Here is an 18,404-nt window from a genome sequence, read left to right on the forward strand (position 1 = left end):
AAACTTTCTTAACCCCAATCACATTATTTCTTTACAAATTTTTCATTCCTTAAGTAGGCCTTCCTTGGCATTCAACTTCCCATGTAGGTCCTTGGATTCTTCTTTTTTTATAAGACAGTCTGCAGAGGGAAGGGAAGCCTTAGCAGCCAGCTGTTTGAATTCTGTATGTAGCACAAGTTCTGCCAAGGCACAGGCTGGACATACCTTGGGGATGGGGTCACATCAAAACAAAGACTGCACGGGGCCCTGGGTTCTTCAGCTACACACCTGCTTTTTATTTTTCAAGAGGATTGCAATCTTCCTGAGATCTGTGAAACGCATGTTTTTTTTAAAAATCACTTCACTAGTTGGCTCATTGTATGAATTGTGACCGAGTGCCGAGAGGTAGCTAAGTGGGAGACTGAGGACCACAGAGCCTCCACGAGTTTGTAGGCTTGGGTCCCAGCGGACGGTGACACTGAGGCCCACTTACTGCTGTGAGGAGATATTGATTCCCCTCCTCCCCCTGTTCTCAGCGACTCCTCTGAAGTATGTATGGTGTGAAGCATCCTTCATAGACAAGAGAAGAAAAACTGTCACGGTGAACTTTGTCACTCCCCAAATCAGACATTTCAGACCAAACTGGATAGAATGGAACCATTTAGAGGACTCCCTAAAACCTCCTGACTTCTGAGACAAAGAGGTCCCCCTGCAGCTATAAAGCATCCTCACGGGGAGAGCATGCATGCAGTCCATAGCAATGGGGAGAACATGCATACAGCCCATAGCAACCTTATCGAGGAAAATATGTGTGCTGTGGATGTATGCATGTGCGCGTATGTTTAATATTATGAAAAGGTAATAAAAGGATCAAGCAACAGAGCTCTGCGCCGTGATCACAGAAGGTTAGCAGAGTGGGCTCATTCGAGCTTTCAAGATGATCTCTTCCTGTTATAATTGGCTGCTGGGTAGGCTTGGCCCTAACTAGAATGCCAGCGTTCGATTTCAACCGTGTCCTCAAGGAGACGTGTCACCATTTATGCTGGCTTCAGTGACAATTTTCTAAAATGGAAACTCGTGGGAAATCATTACAGTGTTTATCCGTCCCCCCTGTCGGATGGTGTTATCCTGTGATATTTTACCAGTGTTTTCCACCGCATGATGGCATCTCGCGGAGGTTAAGGCAGAACAGGTCCCTCTGTAATTTTGTGACCACATTTTACTTGCTGCAGAAGAAAGGATAACTGACAATTAAGTATTTGGGATGCCACAGAAGGAACCTGTGCAACTAATCAATGCCACCCTTTGGGACCGGGATTTTATAAAGCTGATAAGGTGGAAAAAATCGGGGGTTTGTGATTTGTGTTACATGATGATAATTGCACCTTTTCAATAAAAATGACATTTCTGGAGTAAACACTGAGCTGGCGAAGCTGTTGTACCAATGCCATTGTTTTTCTGCCCCATTCAGACAAGGGTTTGTAAATGGCTTTATAGAGTAGGACACACACACGCACACACACACATGCACACACACACACATGCACACACACACACATGCACACACACACACACACACACGCACGCACACGTACACACACACATACACACATGCGCGCACATGCATACACATGCGCACACACACACACACACATACACACATGCGCGCACATGCATACACATGCGCACACACACACACACACACACACACAATGCAATGTAGAGAAAAATAATAAAGTTTGGCCTTTACAAAGCATACTTAGTTGCCCAGTTCTAATACTTATTGGAGTCTTAATATTTATTAGATGCCGTGATACCCAAGTGTGTCATTATATTACACACTCAGCATGGTCCAGTAATTTAACCCTGTTTCCAGTGTCATCGTATTCACATGCATGTATTTGAGACATATTCTGAAATGATAAACTGGAGGGGTGAAGAGTCATAGCTGTGCTTTCGGGTCACCTGTGGGGTCTCCCACCCCATGTGTTAAAGGGCTCGAATCCAGCTCAGTGTTTAGTCTTTCTTTTTCCACACTGGCCATTCTCCTAGTTTCACTGAGCAGGCTTCAGCGGGAGGTCGGCCTTTTCCCTGTTGAATGAGACAGACTGCTTTGAACCTGCTGAACTACCAGTGGATTACCACTTGTTACCAGCTACCCTTCATACTGGAAGAGCCACCTCTCCTCCCCCAACCCACTACTGTCTCTTTGTTTGAGCAGCCTACTACTTTGGAAACCACAGTCTTCTGGTTACTGTCATCGCTGCCTCTGGCCCTTCCTCGGTGTATAGGTCTATCACACTCTTTCTCTCTCTTGGATTGCAGCGGGAGGGAGGGGCACCTGCACTGAGTGAGCTGGGGGCATTCAGCTCTCTTGATAGCTCATAGAAGAAGCCCTTCATGCTGACCCCACCACTGGAGACCCATAGCATTTCAGTGGAAGCGGCTACTCTCTGTCTTGGGTCTGTGATTAATCGTGCCTCTTCCAGTATTTTTCTCAGTGCTTAGACCTGTAAAATGCAATGGGATTTATTTCTGGAGTTTTCTCTAATTTGTCCAGTTCATTTTGAATTACACTGTCTTCATAAATTATTTTCCAGGCCTCACATGCCAGCTTTGCAGGAATGGGTGAGCAACGTAGAAACCCTGCTCCCAGGGACTTAGGATAACAACTAAACAGCACTGACCCCAGGACCTTAGAGCGTCCTGCCACCAAAATGCTTCTGACCTGACAGATGTAGAGGTCTGGGCTTCACCAGTTGGAGAGAGTCAAATCTTTTCCCTAACAGTTACTCAGGGTTAGGAACCCTACGCACTGTTGTCACACTCTGAGTTGTATGTAGAAGGCACAGAACACGGAAGCAGTAAACGTGGAATTCTTCGTAGAACGAGTCAAGGGATAGATCTTGGTCTGTCAGGGAGAATCCTTTATCATAGTGACTTCGAGGCTTAGACAAATATTTTTAACCACAGTCCAGAGCTACAGACAGTGATGTGGATGGAGCACACAGTCCAGCGAGGTCCTGTTTGACAGGAGGGAAGGCCCCAAACAGGAAACCAGTACATCTTTTGGGAAGCTTGTGAACAGCACTGGTCTGTGTGTCAGGTCCCAGGCCAAGTGTGAGTGCTCAGGGAGCTGACTGTGCAGCCTAGCTAAAAATGGGGGGGGGGGCTCCCCTCTGCTAGGCTGTCAGGGGTTTACATCGCCTCTGGGGGAGGGGGAGGGACAGAGGGGGAACAAGGGAGAGAGAGAGGTGGAAGTGAAGGAGTGAGACAGACAGACAGACAGAGTCTTAGTTTTATCCAATTTTGTTCTTTTTTTTTTAAAAGGATCCACAAATCACATATGACTAAGATCTGTTCACTGCATAGATAATCATCCACGTTTTCTAAGTGGGTAAAATGAGTCCAGGATCAAGACAGCAGAGAACACACAAAAGGAAGAGAGTGAAATCTCTCACATGCCAGTTGTGTGCCAGAGACTCCTGGAGATGTCTCCTTGAATCCTCATGAGAACCCCCTAAGTACAAGGAGGAAGGATGCAGACCGAGTCCGTCTACTACGAAACCCACGTGCCTTGTGCACCCCACTGCCCGGAGAGTAAAAATGAATTCCATCAAAGATTAACAAAGACCGGCAATCTAAACCAATGGGGACATGATTTCATATTTAAAAATGTGATTTTTTTTTTCAGTGCAGCTGGGAGTTTATCTGGGGAATAAAGTTGGGGGATTCAAAGCAGATGGGTTCTGGGAAGATGTGGGATGCGTCAGGGCGTGGCTTTGAAAAGCAAAGGTCGCTCCTGAGACTGAGCATTTCAAGCACTGAGGATGGAAATAGAACAGCTGAGAGGCCCCACTGGCTGTCCCATCTCCCGCATGAGATCATGTGTTTATGGCCCGAAAGGCTGAGTTGACCTAATTTAATTCCTTTTTGGCATCTCTGTACTAATTAATGACAGTTGTTTCATTTGTACAGATTATATTAAATTAGGTGGATTTTTCATCTTTGGACTGATTCTTTTTTTGTGCAAGGTTTTCTAACAGAGCTGAGGGACCCTTCCTGACCACAGAAACAGAAAGCCTTACCCACACCCCCAGCACACGCAGGTGCCACTTCCTTTATGACACTAAATGCCAGAGAGAAGCTTGACCATTGTTCTCTGGAAAATATAAATTGAGAATGTCCAGGGAACAAGAAATAGATGCTTCTAAGTTTCTAGAGTTTTCTGTATTTCTTTCTGCCAGGATGTCTTACCTAAAACAATGTGGTCATCTGTTTGGAGAACCCCAGGGAGAGTGAACAGAATTAATTCCTGTCCCTGTGTGCAGTGTAAACAGCTTTTTGCCTGTCTTTTGTCATTAATGATCATGCTGTGGATGTAGCCAGTGCATTGTAAGCCAATCTGTCAAGGCAAATAAACAATTCACCTTGTTAAAATTCCCTAAATCTTGCATTAATAAAACCAAAGTAACCCCCTGAACACTCAAGAGATGTCTCCCTCTATACTGCGTGATGGATGGTATGTCCAACGAGCCTGGAAATTAAGTAGTTCGGGTCATTAAAAGTGTCCCACACTTCTTATTGATTTAATTTATTTTAAAAAGGTAAGGGCAGAGATAAGGATTTTGTATCCTCCTTCATTTTAAAAAAATTTTTTTTTTTTTAAATCTGAAGGTTACCACCTCTACAAGTAGTTAAAACTATTACTGGAGCAAATTGCCCCATATTTATCACAGCGTTAAGTTTTATTATTCAAATGACTGTTCCATCGTCCCGTTAAGCAGTCATCTAGGAATATCTTGGTAGTCCTTACAGACTGTGTCACAGCAAAAAACATCCAGAACTTCTAGAACTACTGAAGCGAGCATCTCTGGGCAGCCAGAAATCCCCTTGGGTAGATGGAATTTGAGATAAATGTCAAACAATTTGAAAGAAATGAACTGAAATGTTGGGAATTATCTCTGTAGGCAGAGAGCCCCTTCCCTCCTTTTGTCTTCTCAAGTTTTTTGTTTTTCTCATGCATAATTAGGAAAAGGATATTATATCTGAGATGGGGGTGGGTGTGCATGGGTGGGTCAATGGGAGGGAAAGCATTCGGCATGGTGCAGTATTTTAACTACCACCACACGCTAAGTTGTTTGAGCTACGTGTACCTTCCTTCTTTATCCCATACTCCACTGAACACACCACCCTGTTCACTGCCGTATCTCAACACCTGATACAAGGATCGGTCGTTTATTAATTAGTCCAATTTATTTCATGAGTAGAGTAGAATTCCCCATCACTTTCTTCTCCTTTCTCTTTCTTTATTCCTTCAGATCTTTCTGGAACACTGTGGGGTGTGAGGGATGGTGACAGCTCAGACACCATAACTTTCCAGATGGGCCATCTCTGGGACCTGAACAGCAGGAGAATTGGGTACTTCAAGGCAAAGGCAGGCCTGGCAACCTGTGTGGCCCTGAACCATGTATATGGTCTGAAATGAGTGGTAGGACTCCAGACTTGTGAGAAATGGGGCTACTCATCATGGAAATGATGGTATGCCCAAGACGAACAGAAGCACTCATTTGACCTAGGTTTTTTTGATGTTGTTTATTCTGTATGTAGCTGTTATGGCTGTTCCTAAGATGACGTCAGGTAACATTTCACAGATTCTCATCATTCTCTAGATGACATGCAACATGGTCATTTCTAACTGTAAACTCAGCACTGAGGAGGCCAAGGCAAGAGGATTGCTTTGAATTCAGGGCCAACCTGGGCTAGATAGCGCACCCTTCGCTCAGAGGACACGCTGAAGAGGCGTTCAGAGGCCTGCAGTGTTTTTCCTTAGTTGGGGGAGAGGAACAGGCATCAAATGTGTAGTCCATTGACACATGTTGGCAGAATCTTTAAAAATGCATAAATATGAAAATGCACTCCGTACTCCTCGACATTGCATAATTTGGTCCTCGGCGTGCTGACACGTTTATGCCATTATGCCAGCTCTTTAGCAAAGCTATTTAAGTGGAAGAACTTATAGATTTTTTTTTTCGATAGATACCCTGATTTACACTTAGTGGTAAAGTTGTCACTGACCCTTTAAGTGGAGCTGTCCAGATGGCAATAAATGTCAACTGACCCTAGTAGAGAAGCAGGTGGTAACTAAGGGCTTAGACTAAATCTTCCAGATGGGAAAACTGCAGGATTTCCTATGAGTGGTGCTGTGCTCTGGAAATGTAAATACTTTATCACTCAATAGCAAAAAAAAAAAAAAAAATTTGATTTGTGGATCTTAGCAGTGTTGCGGATATGCCTGGGGTTGGACTGTGCAGGCTGGATCAGAGTCTCTGTGAAGGCAGGGGCCGGGTCCAGTGCTTCCCCAGTGAGCGTCTGTTAGCAAGCATCTGAAGGCTGGAGACGCCTCTGTAAACCTGCACTGAAGCAGTAGATAAAGCGCAAGGTGTAGCATGCTGTATAGATGGACGCCAGCCTGAACCTGTGATGGGTGGCCTGGAGACCACCCCTAGATCAGTCGTGAGGAACGTTGCCGGGGCGGACGTTGATGGACAGTTATGACTTTTTGATAGCGTTCTTTTGCTTGGTGGCCTAAGAGACGCCCCTCCCATTTCTAATTCTTTCTTTCTGCTTTCACAGGCCGTCATTTTGGAGAATGAAGAGCTTCCCAAACTCTTCCTCGACTTCCTCAATGTACGGCACTTGCCCTCTCTACCGAAAGCAGAAAGCTGTGGGTAAGAACTGCCGCTTACCTGAGGGTGTGTTTTTAAAGTTACTCTTCAAGAAACGGGTTGCTCTAGCAGATACCACAGGGCAGTCTGGCCACACCTAAGCTCTTGGTTGAGGTACAGCTCTCTCATCCCTGTGCTTATAGTGAGAAGCATCCCTCCCGAGTCTTCATCTCCATCTTGTAGCAGATAGTCCTGGCAAAGCCATACTTACGCATGAGGAATTCACCTGTCGAATAATGGAGTCACTTAAGTGTCACAGATGGTAATTACAAGCCCGGACAGTGTAACTGAGAACAGTCCTTTGACTTGTGCCAAGTATTCATATAGCTTTTTAAAGATATACTTTTATTGTTTAAGTCTGTGCATGTATCTGTGTGTGCTTTGTTTGTAGAGGAGGTGCCTATGGAAGCCACAGGAGGGCACAGTCCCTCCAGAGATGGAGTTACAGGAGGTTGTGAGCTGCCCAGCATGGGTGCTGAGATTCAAAGCCAGGTCCTCTGGAAGAGCAGCAAGTGCTCTTAACCCCCCCCCCCCCCGGCCTCGACATCTCTCCAGCCCCCATACTCTATAGGTTTAAAGCTATAGATGCTGACTTTAGAGATTATTGATCCAACACCCCTCATTTCGTTGTGGGTCAGAGGCACAGTATTTAAGTGCTTTTCCCAAGCCTTGCAAGTGGCAGAACCCAGACCTTCCACGGGGGCCTGCTTTCTTTGACTGCTGCTTCTCCCCCAAGAGCTCCGAAGTGATGGGTTCTAGTCCCCAGTCCCTGTCAACTGTAGATCTAAAGGTGCAACATCCCAGCAGCCAGAAAAAGTTCTTCTAAAGAATGAAATCTGCAGCAAGCCAGGCTGAAATCAGTCAGTGGCAGTGTGGCCCAGTCAGCCAGTCCACAGAGAAATAAGGCAAATCCAGCAGGGGAAAGGGCTCTACCCATCTCCCCCTTCTGTCTCCAGTCCTTACTGAGATCAGACTAAACCCGAGCTGTCTGCTGAATGCAGGGCAGTAGACACCTGTCACCGCTCATCAGAACTGTTGCCTCAAGGCCCTTGCCGCTCACCTCAGAGCCTGAATCATGTTCCACACACACCAAGTAATCTCTATAGCCAAAGTGTTCTGTCCCAACCCTCCCTTCCCGGGAGTGCAGCTTCATAGAGATACACAGAGACATTAACCGTACAGTGAAAATTAGGTCTTCTTACTTCTATTTCAACCTCAAGAAGAGTAGAAGGCCATACGATTTTTAAGTGATCTTCAGTAAAATTGAAACCTCCAGAATCTTCCAGGCTAAAAATGACTTAAGATGAGTCACTGACCATGCTGTGGCCCAGCATGCTCTCTCGATTTTTCTCTTTGTTTCCCAATTCAGTGCTGAGAATATGATTTTTTTGTTTGGTTGGCACAAATATTGGCCCAACTTATTTGGTCTTTTTCTTTTCTTTTATAAACATTTCAGATCTTTTGATGAGACAGAGTCTGAAGAGTCGAGGTAAGACCTTAGTCAACCAAGAGTTAGGATAATCAGAAATAAGACTGCAGTTTATGAAGTTTGTAACCACCCACGGAAGACGTGTTTAAAGCCATGTTTCCCTTGAAAACCTTTGTTGGATGTTGGTTTTAAGGTGATAAATATTTGATAGGGATTTGCATGAGGATTTGATAGAGAACTGCTAAAATTGGGAATGAAAATAATCAAGAGCCCCACATGGCTTCACACAAACAATAAGAATACTGTTTTACTTCTCATCAGATCACGGAGTTGTGGGAAAGTACTTCCCGACAGTGGCACCTACTGCAAAGATGAGTGTCTGTTTCATCTCCCAGAGAGGAGTATCTGGAAGGCAATTGCACCTCCCATAATTCCCCTCCATGTTTTGACTGTTATTCACCCACACTGGTAGATGCAGAGACCTGAGGACGTTCCCACCAGCAGTTTGATCCCCTCAAAGCTAGTTTGTAGTGTTTTCTGTTTACCATCGTCCCCTGATGCTGACATGCCTGTTTTTGACCTTTCCAGCAAGCTGTCCCACCAGCCGGTGCTGCTGTTCCTTGGGGATCCATACGTCTTGCCTGCAGCCAGCGGTAATCAAACCTGTCATGTGCTACAGCTCTTTACTGATCTGCCCCCGCACCACATAAACCACGTTTGTAATACGGGTCTAACAGAGTGACATCGGTCCAGGGCTTAATCATCTGCCAATAAACCAGGGCTCTCGGAGTAAGAGACATTTAGAATTTTAATTGGGGCCAGCCTTTTCAGGAGGAAATGTAATTTTTCTTTCTCTCTTCCTGGCCTATTTTGAACGAGAGAAAGAAGGGATAAAGGTTTTAATTTTATTTTTCTCCCCACCCCCTTTTTTGTGATGTTATTTAGACTGCTGTTTGTTTTTAATCTAGATGTCAGAGTTCAGCCCCAAGGTTCTAGTCCTTCTTAAAAAGTCTCCTTTCCAAAAGCCTTGTGTAATTTTTGCAGGTATACCTGTGTTCCTATTTAGATTTCAGTGTCTTTGGTGGTAAACTAGACATTTTTAAGTTGTATATTTTAAGTGCAACTAATTGATTTAAGTGTAACCATAATCGATATTTTAGCATGCATCCTTTTACAGTTCCAATCCCCAAGAGTCCTTCTCAAAGTGTTCTCCTATGTACCATTCCCAGAGGGCGTTCTCAGGCATAACCTACAAGCAGCCTTATAAAATAGGCTCAGCAGGTAATATCACTGGCTAAAGGACAAAATCCAGGCTCAGGGATGTGGTGACTAGCCAGGCTCAGGTGGACCATCTGAGGCCTGGGCTTTCCCTTTCTTTCAGCATATGGGGTCTCCAGCCTCTGAGAATCACAAATATGACAGCCACACGAGAGCACAACAAAACCTTCCTACAAACTGGAGAGAGGGGGCTGTCTCAGTAGCATGGGGCTTGTATTAAGATCACCCCACTTAGCTACCAGTAATGGAAAGGTGGCCAGGACACAGACGGAGTCCACTAACAGACTCCTCTGAGTGATCATAGAGCTGCCTCAGCTGTAAAGAATACGATTTCATGGTGGCCTTTTGTGCATGTCTTCTCGGTAAGGAAGAGTTGCTGCTCTTAAGAATCGCTTCCTTGTTTGATGTATTTGTATATTAGCTGGTGACCTACTAAAATATCATATTTAACAGCAGTAGTACAGCCTGGTCTAGATTAAGTAGCCATATTATTTTTTAAATGGCTGCATACATAATTTTTCTAGGGATTGTCTATTCAGATATTTCATGCACCTATCCAAAGTTCCTGCTGCAGTAGAGAGACCCAGACGGTGACTGGATAGGAGTATCGAGGAGCTCGGTGGGAGGCTCGGCGGACATCTGACTTGCCAGCCTTATATCAGGCTGTATAAGGTTATTAAGCAGCACCTACCATACAGCGTACATTTTCACAGTGCTGACCAGACAAGTCTCTGGGAAGCAGCGTCAGGGGCAAAGGTGAAAAGAAGGAAGACTGATGTGTGTGTATTGTTGCTCACTTGATCGTGTGGACAAAGAAAACAAGGGAAATTTTATTGAGAATAGCTGGAGTTAATGGGTTTGGTGGTCAGGAAGAAACGGGGGTTCGAAGGACAGCCTTCATGCTGTTTTCTTAGAATTTTGCCACACCCAGTCTTAGAAATCTGACGCCTCTGGCCTTAGAGAAACTTTACCTGTATCATACTGTGTTGTTAAGATGATTTTCGGCTCGTGAAAGTCAGTATTCCTGAAAATACTGAATGTGGAGATAATCTGGAGATCTACGGACTCCCATATACAGTGACTCTCTTGACATTTCAGACGTCTGTCTAAACATCCTTTTAGAAAATGCTAATACTCAGGGCTGGATAGGTGATTTTTATTGGTAAAGAGATTGCCACCCAAGCATAAAAATCTGAGTTCCATCCACAGAACCTACATTAAAAAAGAAAGAAAGAAAGAAAGAAAGAAAGAAAGAAAGAAAGAAAGAAAGAAAGAAAGAAAGAAAGAAAGAAAGAAAGAAAGAAAGAAAGAAAAATGCCAGTCATGGTGGTGCAAGCTCTATAAGCCAGCACTTTAGAGGCAGGTATAGGAGGATCCCGGGAACTCACTGGCCAGCATGGCTGAATCACTGTGCTGTCAGCCACTGAAACCCTGTCTGCAAAAACAAGGTGGGCACTTTCTGAGAGGGACCCCGAAGGTTGATCTCCACCTTCCATATGCATGCACACACATGCATGCATACACACACATTAGCCAGACCATTGCTTCAAATACACAGATATATAGTGTATTGCAGGCTTTTAAAGATCTGACCTGTGAAAAAAGTGTGTGTGTGTGTGTGTGTGTGTGTGTGTATGTGTGTGTGAAGCAGAAAAGTACACACTAAGAAAGCCAGTGTCTCATCCAGAGACAGCTCACTACTCATGTAGTGGAGAGATTTGTTAAAATGTTTTACTTGTATCATTTGCTTGCTAGCACCTGTCCTATGGCCAACCCAGAAGGTCCCAAACTGAGCTGACCGGCTTCTAGTCCACCCTCCTTCTTCAGCATCCCCCCAAACCCTCTGGCTAAGTAGACTTCAGTTATTACCATTTTCTTCTCCTTCCAAGCTTCCCCCTCTCCTTTCTTCCAGCCCCTTTTGTGAGGCAGAGTCTCACCATAGACTATATAATTTACAGTCACTATATAATCCAGGTTGGCCTTTATCCTGACTGAGGTCCTGCCTAAGCCTCCAATTCCTGCAATCACAAGCAAGAACCACCACCACCCGCCCCCATCCAGCTTAATCCTTGACTTCTCCCTGTTATCCATAGTCACTTGTGGGTGTCATCAGGCACACACAATTCCTTCCTCAATCCATCCACTTCTCCGTGTCTTGTGTCAGGATCTCCCTCTGCACTGTGGCGATGACCACGTGGCTCTGTGCCCACCTCACACCTCTCCAGTACGTTTTTCTGAGTGGCAGTCAGTCTTCTCCTCAAAATTTTATCTTGTCTCACTTCTCTTAGAATCCCTCAGCAACCTCGGTATATTTCTGACAGAGAGCGGACTCCCACAAGATCTTCTCAGGGCTGACCTGGAGCCTCCCCTGCTTCTCCAAGGAAGCTCGGTTCCCTTTTGCATAACTTAACACGAGGGTAGCCACTCTATAGGGGATGGATGGATGAATAAAGGTAGTAAGGTATTGGCCCATTTGCATAATAACTCTAATATATTGGGCCATTTGCATAATTAACTCTAATATATTGGACCACTTGCATAATAACTCCATTCAGGGCGCTCAGCTTTCACCTAACTCCCGATGTAATTGTATGCAGATCGAAGCTTAGACATACTAGCCGAGCCACGGGAAGACTGAGCCCCCTGCATAGTCCACACTACTTTACCTGCTCTGACATTAGAAACTGGTGCAGCCCACTGTGGATACCATTGTGTCCCTTTTATGCCTTCTGCAGAAATGAGGCTGGTTTTTCACGTTTGACAGACTGACTTGTTAGAACTTGGCCCTTTCCAGTTAAAAAGACAGGCCCTGTCTTTCTGTCCTTGAGACGCGTGCCCACAAGTACACACACAACTTGGACTGAGTGCCTCCCTAAGCCTCGGTGGAAAAAAAACAAAACGCAGCCAAGTATTCCCAGTAGAAATCTTGGAATTCCTTCAAGTGTATTGAGATTTTGTTAGAAATTGAATTGCCAGCGTGATCCATCTTCCTTGTGAGGAAAACACCCAGATAAAGAACAGGGGCCTAGCGGCATTAGCCGTTAGAAGAGCAGCCCCTGAATCGATACACTACAAATCTGGCTGTGCAGTTCTGCTGTGCCTGGTGGTAGCCAAAGTGGCCTCTGGCTTGACAAATGGGAGCGCGCGCCCCTTGCCCATGGGTAAATGTGCCCAGGTAGTAGACCTGACCGCTGACACTGTGGCCTTGATCTCTGACCTTCCTTCCCGACCAAGAGCAAAGGGCTCTCCTATGCAAACTCCAGAGAGATGTGGTGGCTCTGACCCTTTGTCCCTCTGTCCATAAAACACAATTGTATGTTGTTGATGCACGGAAAGAAAAGCAGCGTTCCTCTGTTTTTCAGATTTCCCAAATGTGGTCATCGAAGGAGTTCTTCATGGGATATTTTTCTCTCACCTGCAGCCCAGGTAGAAACCCTACCCGGCTGGAAGAAGCTGAAGCGAGTGTCGATGCCGATGGCAAGAAAATCGATATCTCTACCAAGTTAACCGAAACTCTGAGACACAAAAGCTCTAGCTAGTGGGAAAATTCACAGTCCCAGCTTCCTTTGGAGCAGGGACATTTCTATTAGAATGGTGCTTTTAAAATTAGAAACTGAACCGGGGTGGGGTCAGTTTAAGACCAATTATTTGAGAAGTGAAAGGGAAATTACAAGAGAGGTTAGGAAAAGGAGGCCACAGTGGATTACTGGGAGTGCCGAGTGTCACAAAATAGAGCCAGCCTCTGCTTCAGTCACACTACCTGCTAATTGGAAATCATGTCCGGAGTCACGCTGTGATACTGAACAACTTCGGTGGCCTTTTGTTCAGACCTTGGACACCCTCATCTTTGCGCCATGAGAGTTCTCTCAGTGGGGGATACTGTATTCTGGCGTGTGGGCACCTGAAGAGTATCCTGGAACCCACTGAGCCGGTCTGAGGATCCAGTTATACTGACAGTAGAACACACTTTCATTTCCATTACAGTGGGGATGCCTCCCACCTACAGATGAGCTGCCAGCATCAGTGCTTGAGATGAAATGGGTGTTGGGACCACCCTTGAGAGCACTCTAGAAAGGCGCTGTATGGGAAGTCTGACCTCCCTCATTCTCTCCCTCCAGTATTGGAAAGTATGAGTGCTCCTCTGAAAACCAGCTGACACCCCTGGCGAAGTTCCAGGGCCCGTTCCATATAGAAAGTACGTACTCTAAACACTAAAATCAGACTGCAAAATTCTTGTCCTGCAGGAGTGGGACGTGGGGTCACAGTGGCCATAATAGGAGCAAACAGACTGTGGCACAGTTCCCTCAATGGTGTACACCCACGCCGCTGTTCAGGTTCCTCTTCACTGACATCACGTATGGATTAAAGTGAGTTAGATACTCGATGCTGTCTCTCCACTGGATGTCAAACAGATGGTCATCTTTCACTTAGTGATGGGGCAGAGTGCATATGTCCTACCTGTGTGTATATGCTGATGAACAGCCTACTTACGGTTATGAATTTTCATAAATTTAAATGTGGGAGAAAATATTTACAATTAAAATACCATGTCATGAATTTTTATTAGAGCCTAAACCTACAGATTGAAAGCCTGCTGCAAACTTTTAAAAAATAACATTTTTATGATGGATTGTGTAATCACATGTTGGAAATAAAGTAACCAGGTGTTATCAAAAAAAAAAAAAACTAAATAGTGAAGTACTATAGATACTTTTTAAAATGTTTTTAAGTTACTAGCTATTTTGAGTTAAATAAAAGCAAACAAAAGTAAGTATTTGAGTTTGTCTTTTCCCAGAACTCTCTTTCCACAGAGACACACAAATACCAGCCATGCCACATTTCACGTGGTCATGAATTTCTGATCTGGTGGGGGACAAATTACTTCATCCTTTATTACACTAATGGATCCTCATTAAATACCTCATGATTTACCAAATTAAAAATGTCAGAATAAATAAAGACCAAACATATAGTAGTATGCTACTCAAAACCCCCTTTTAGCTGACAATGGTGGCTCGTGCCTGAGATCCCAGCCCTTGTGAGGCAGAGACAGGATTGCTCTAAGTTTGAAGCCATCCTAGTTTAGACAGCTAGTTCTAGATCATCCAGGGCTACATAAAAGTCCTTGTCTCAAAACCAAGACACAGATAAGTCATTCTTTTTAGGAAATCAAATGACATATTAGCAATGACCTTTTAAAAAAGTATTCATTTTAAAATGTAGTGTATTGACTGGAGAAATGGCTCGGAGGTTAAAAGCAGCCCCAGAGCCCTGGCTGCTCTAGCAGGAGTCCTGAGTTCAATTTCCAGCACCCACATGGTGGCTCACAACCATCTGAGCCATCAATACTGTAGTGCCGTGAGACCTGATGCCCTCTTCTGGTGTGTATACATGAAGACAAAACCACTCATCTACATAAAACACATGAATAAATCTTAAATAAGATGAAATAAAATTTCAGTATACAATCTTATCACTTGGTGTTCTTGGAAGGACTTTAAACCACTAAAGGTCTTGTAAGCAAGGAAGATTGTATTCCTAAAGCTGAGAAGACCTGGGTCACTTTCTCAGCACCCACCTCAGGCCTGGCAACACGCTCCTGCAGTGCAGACGCTGGGGAGATGGAGACAGGAGGGGCATGGGACTCACCAGCCAACAAGCCCAACTAAATCGACAACTTCCACCATTGTTCAAAGACCCCTGTTTAAAAAAAAAAAGAAATTGAGAGCCATTGAGTAAAACATCTAGAGTCAACATCTGGCCTCCACATGCGTGCACATACACACAGGAACACATACATACCAAAATTCAAAACAAAAAGTCAGTTTATACACAGCCCCGAACAATAGGAAGTTGGCCTTCATCTCATAGCCTCCCATGTTTTTCCACTCCATTGCCCACTAACATATAGCCAAAGTATAGTACTATTATGTCATATCCCCACTGCAATGGATTCTGGGAAGAAGTTGGTAGCCTCTGGTCAACACAGATCAGGATAGATGGTAACATATATTTCTATGGTTGGAAATATAAAAAGATATATAAACAAACCCTCCTCCCAAGCCATCTCTTGAATATCCTCCCTCCTGTGAACAACCATAGTTTTCTATGTAGTGCTTTGAGAGAGAATTCCTCTGTAAGCAAGAATATATTGTCCATCTAATGTTTTGTGTTGTTAGATTATTTTCTGTGTGTATGAGCATTTTGTATACATGTATGTGTGTGTAACACAGACTTTCCAGGCGCCCTCAGAAGAGTGTCACGATTCCCAGTAGGGGGGGTTTCAGGTGGTTGTGAGCCACAGTGTGTGTGCCAGGGACTGAACCTGGGTCCTCTCCCAGTGCTTTTAGTTCCTAAGCCATCTCTCCAGCCCCAGCATCTAAATGTGATACATCCTGTTCCCCCTTTTTACAAACATGGTAGCCTGACATAGCCATCTTTTATACATATCTTCATTTAATGACACACCTTGACAGTCTATGCTAGTATTTCTCTTTATAGTTGTAAACCTCTGCTGTGGCCTATGCAACAAGTACTATATTTGTGAATATGTCAGCATTTTCTACTATAAAAATACCATAGATTACTTTCTATACGTGTTCTACACACATGAATTTCAATAATAATTTTCAAAAAATTATGATCACAGCAAAACTTTCATATAAAAACCCATGTGTAGATGCATGCTTATAGTATTTTATTATTGGGTTCTGTTGGAAATATGTAAATATGGTATCTTCCTCTTGGGTTCCATCGCACATGGCTGCATTGCTGCACAGGTTATGGACTGTCCAAGACCACAGCATGCCACACGCAAGCTCCCCAATATGAGTAGCACACTGAGCCATGCCTGAAGCTCTGGAGTTGGGGAAGTAATAAAAAAAAAAAAAAACTGATCCATTCAAGGCATAGCAATAGATTCCTGAGCAATAGAGAAGGGAAGGGCAGAGGACAGAAGGAGAAGAAAAATCCCATTGCCACATGAACCAGAATGTAGAACAGTCCTGCCTGCTTCCTCGACACAGCTGTTGACTGATGTTCTGTCCACCTGTCCCCTGGTGCTTGCTCTCCCACCTCAAGGTTGTCCTGCTCATTTGCATACAGACTGTCCTGGCCCCAGTGTCCTTCCTTCTGGTATTCCTCCCTGCTGCCCTTCAAAGGCATCACTGCTGCCTGGCAACCCCTGGAAAGTGCAGGAATCCCACAATTAGAGTTTGGAGAAATAATGACACTTCAGAAACGACAAAGGGCTTTCGGTCTCTCTTGGTAACTTTGATCAGCGGGAAAGTGCTGCTTCACACTTTGTCAGTTCTGGCGTACTCCAGAGGATGGCTACTGTGAAGGGGACACAAAGAAGCTGCTCCTACTGTGCATTGCATCTCTAAAGGAAATAGGGTAACAGCTCTCTAAAATTTACATAGAATTTCCAGATGAGCCAGTGGTTCTGGAAATGAGGGCAGTAGCACCTGAAGATGGCATTTGTGTGTCTGTTCACAGAATTGTGTACAGGAGCCCAAAGGAGAGATGACCTAAGTACCCATCAGTAGAGAAAAGGGAGAAAAGCAAAGGAGTTCTTAAGTGTGCTGTATGGATGAACGTTGAAGACATGAGCTGAACAAGCTAGTCACTCAAGGACAAATACAGTATGGTTCCATCTACGCTCAGTATTTAGAGTAGTCAGATTCCCCGATGGCGGAATCTACTGGTGGGTGTGTCCAGGGCTGGACGAAGAGGGCATGGGGAGTTAGTGTAGCATGGGTTTGTTTGGAGAAGATGACAGTTCTGGAGATGGATGGCTTACAACATGGATGTGCTTGCTGCACGGCACTGACATTGCGCAGAATGATTGATTTCATTGTGTGTCCTTTGCCTCGATGGGGAACAACGTGAAGGAGGTCCAGGGCAAGTGGCGCTCTGTGAATATGGACAGAGTATGCCATGGGTGCTCTCTGCCATGGGTGCAGGAGTTCTGACACATCCTTGCTGCCCTCATGGTCCTGGAAACCTCTAAAATTCAAACTGGATCCAAAATTCTAAGATTGTCATCTAGAGCCATGTATCAGGACCATTTAGGATTCTGGGTCAGCCTGGGCCATCCCATCTGAGGGGTTAGAACCATAACTGACACCTGCTGTTTGGAAGCGCTGTTAGAGACTAAGAATTACCTTTAACATCTCTTCAAAATACTTCTGACTTATTCTTTGGCAATTCCATACATATATGCAATGTCTCATTAGTGTATACAGCCCAATCTTCCTACTCCTCTCAGACCTCAATAGCCTACATTTGTGCTCTCTTCATTAGCCCACTGATTCTAATGCTACCTGCATGAACCTATGTGTGCTGGTTGGTGTCTGCCAACTTGACAAAACTAGAGTCTCCTGGAAAGAGGGAAGCTCAGTTGAGGAATAAACTCCATCAGATTGTACTGTGAGCATGACTGTGAGGTATTCTCTTGATTAATGATTGCTATGAGAGGGTCTAACCCACTATGGGCAGTGCTACTCCATGGAAGGTGATCCTAGGTTGACTAGGAAAGCCATTTGAGTGGGTCATGATGAGCCATCTAGAAAGCACTGTTCTACGGTCTCTGCTTCGCCTTCTGCTCTGCTTGAGTTCCTGCCTCCTTATTTCTCAATGATAGATTGGGATTGAGATGTGTAACCTACTACATAAACCCTTTCCTCCCCAAGACACTTTTGGACATGGACTTTTTCACAGCAATAGAAAGCAAGGTCAGACAGGGGCCATCCACCATCTCGTGATCAACCCACTAGCAGCCACACGCCCAAAGAAAAATGACTCCCTTTCAGCTGTTGTAATGGCCACATCGTGTCCAGAACACAGATAATCTTACATTCCTTCTGCCCTCTCTTTTATGATATTTCCTGAGCTTTGGGGGAGAATAGGTTGTTATAAATGTCACATTTATAGCTGAGCACTCGATAGTCATTTATATATTTGGAGCACTTTGGCCAGTTATGAGTCTC

General features: G+C 44.6%; 1 protein-coding gene across 3 annotated transcripts in view; it reads left to right on the top strand.

The window, feature by feature from the left end:
- Snx24 (sorting nexin 24) overlaps positions 1-14,185 on the top strand; it is a 142,501-nt gene extending 128,316 nt beyond the window's left edge. For 2 of the 3 annotated variants that reach the window (XM_021150588.2, XM_029472099.2), the window contains exons 4-7: positions 6,616-6,710; positions 8,164-8,196; positions 8,725-8,789; positions 12,777-14,185. In XM_021150588.2, the coding sequence (XP_021006247.2) occupies positions 6,616-6,710; positions 8,164-8,196; positions 8,725-8,789; positions 12,777-12,844 (261 nt within the window). In that variant the 3' untranslated portion in view covers positions 12,845-14,185. Of the gene's footprint in view, positions 1-6,615; positions 6,711-8,163; positions 8,197-8,724; positions 8,940-12,776 lie in introns of those variants that run through there. The other variant, XM_085833583.1, reaches the window with a different exon arrangement.
- The last annotated feature ends 4,219 nt before the right edge of the window (positions 14,186-18,404 follow it).

This window comes from Mus caroli, unplaced genomic scaffold (genome assembly GCF_978045245.1).
Source record: "Mus caroli unplaced genomic scaffold, Mus_caroli_1 scaffold_19, whole genome shotgun sequence".
NCBI lineage: Eukaryota > Metazoa > Chordata > Mammalia > Rodentia > Muridae > Mus > Mus caroli.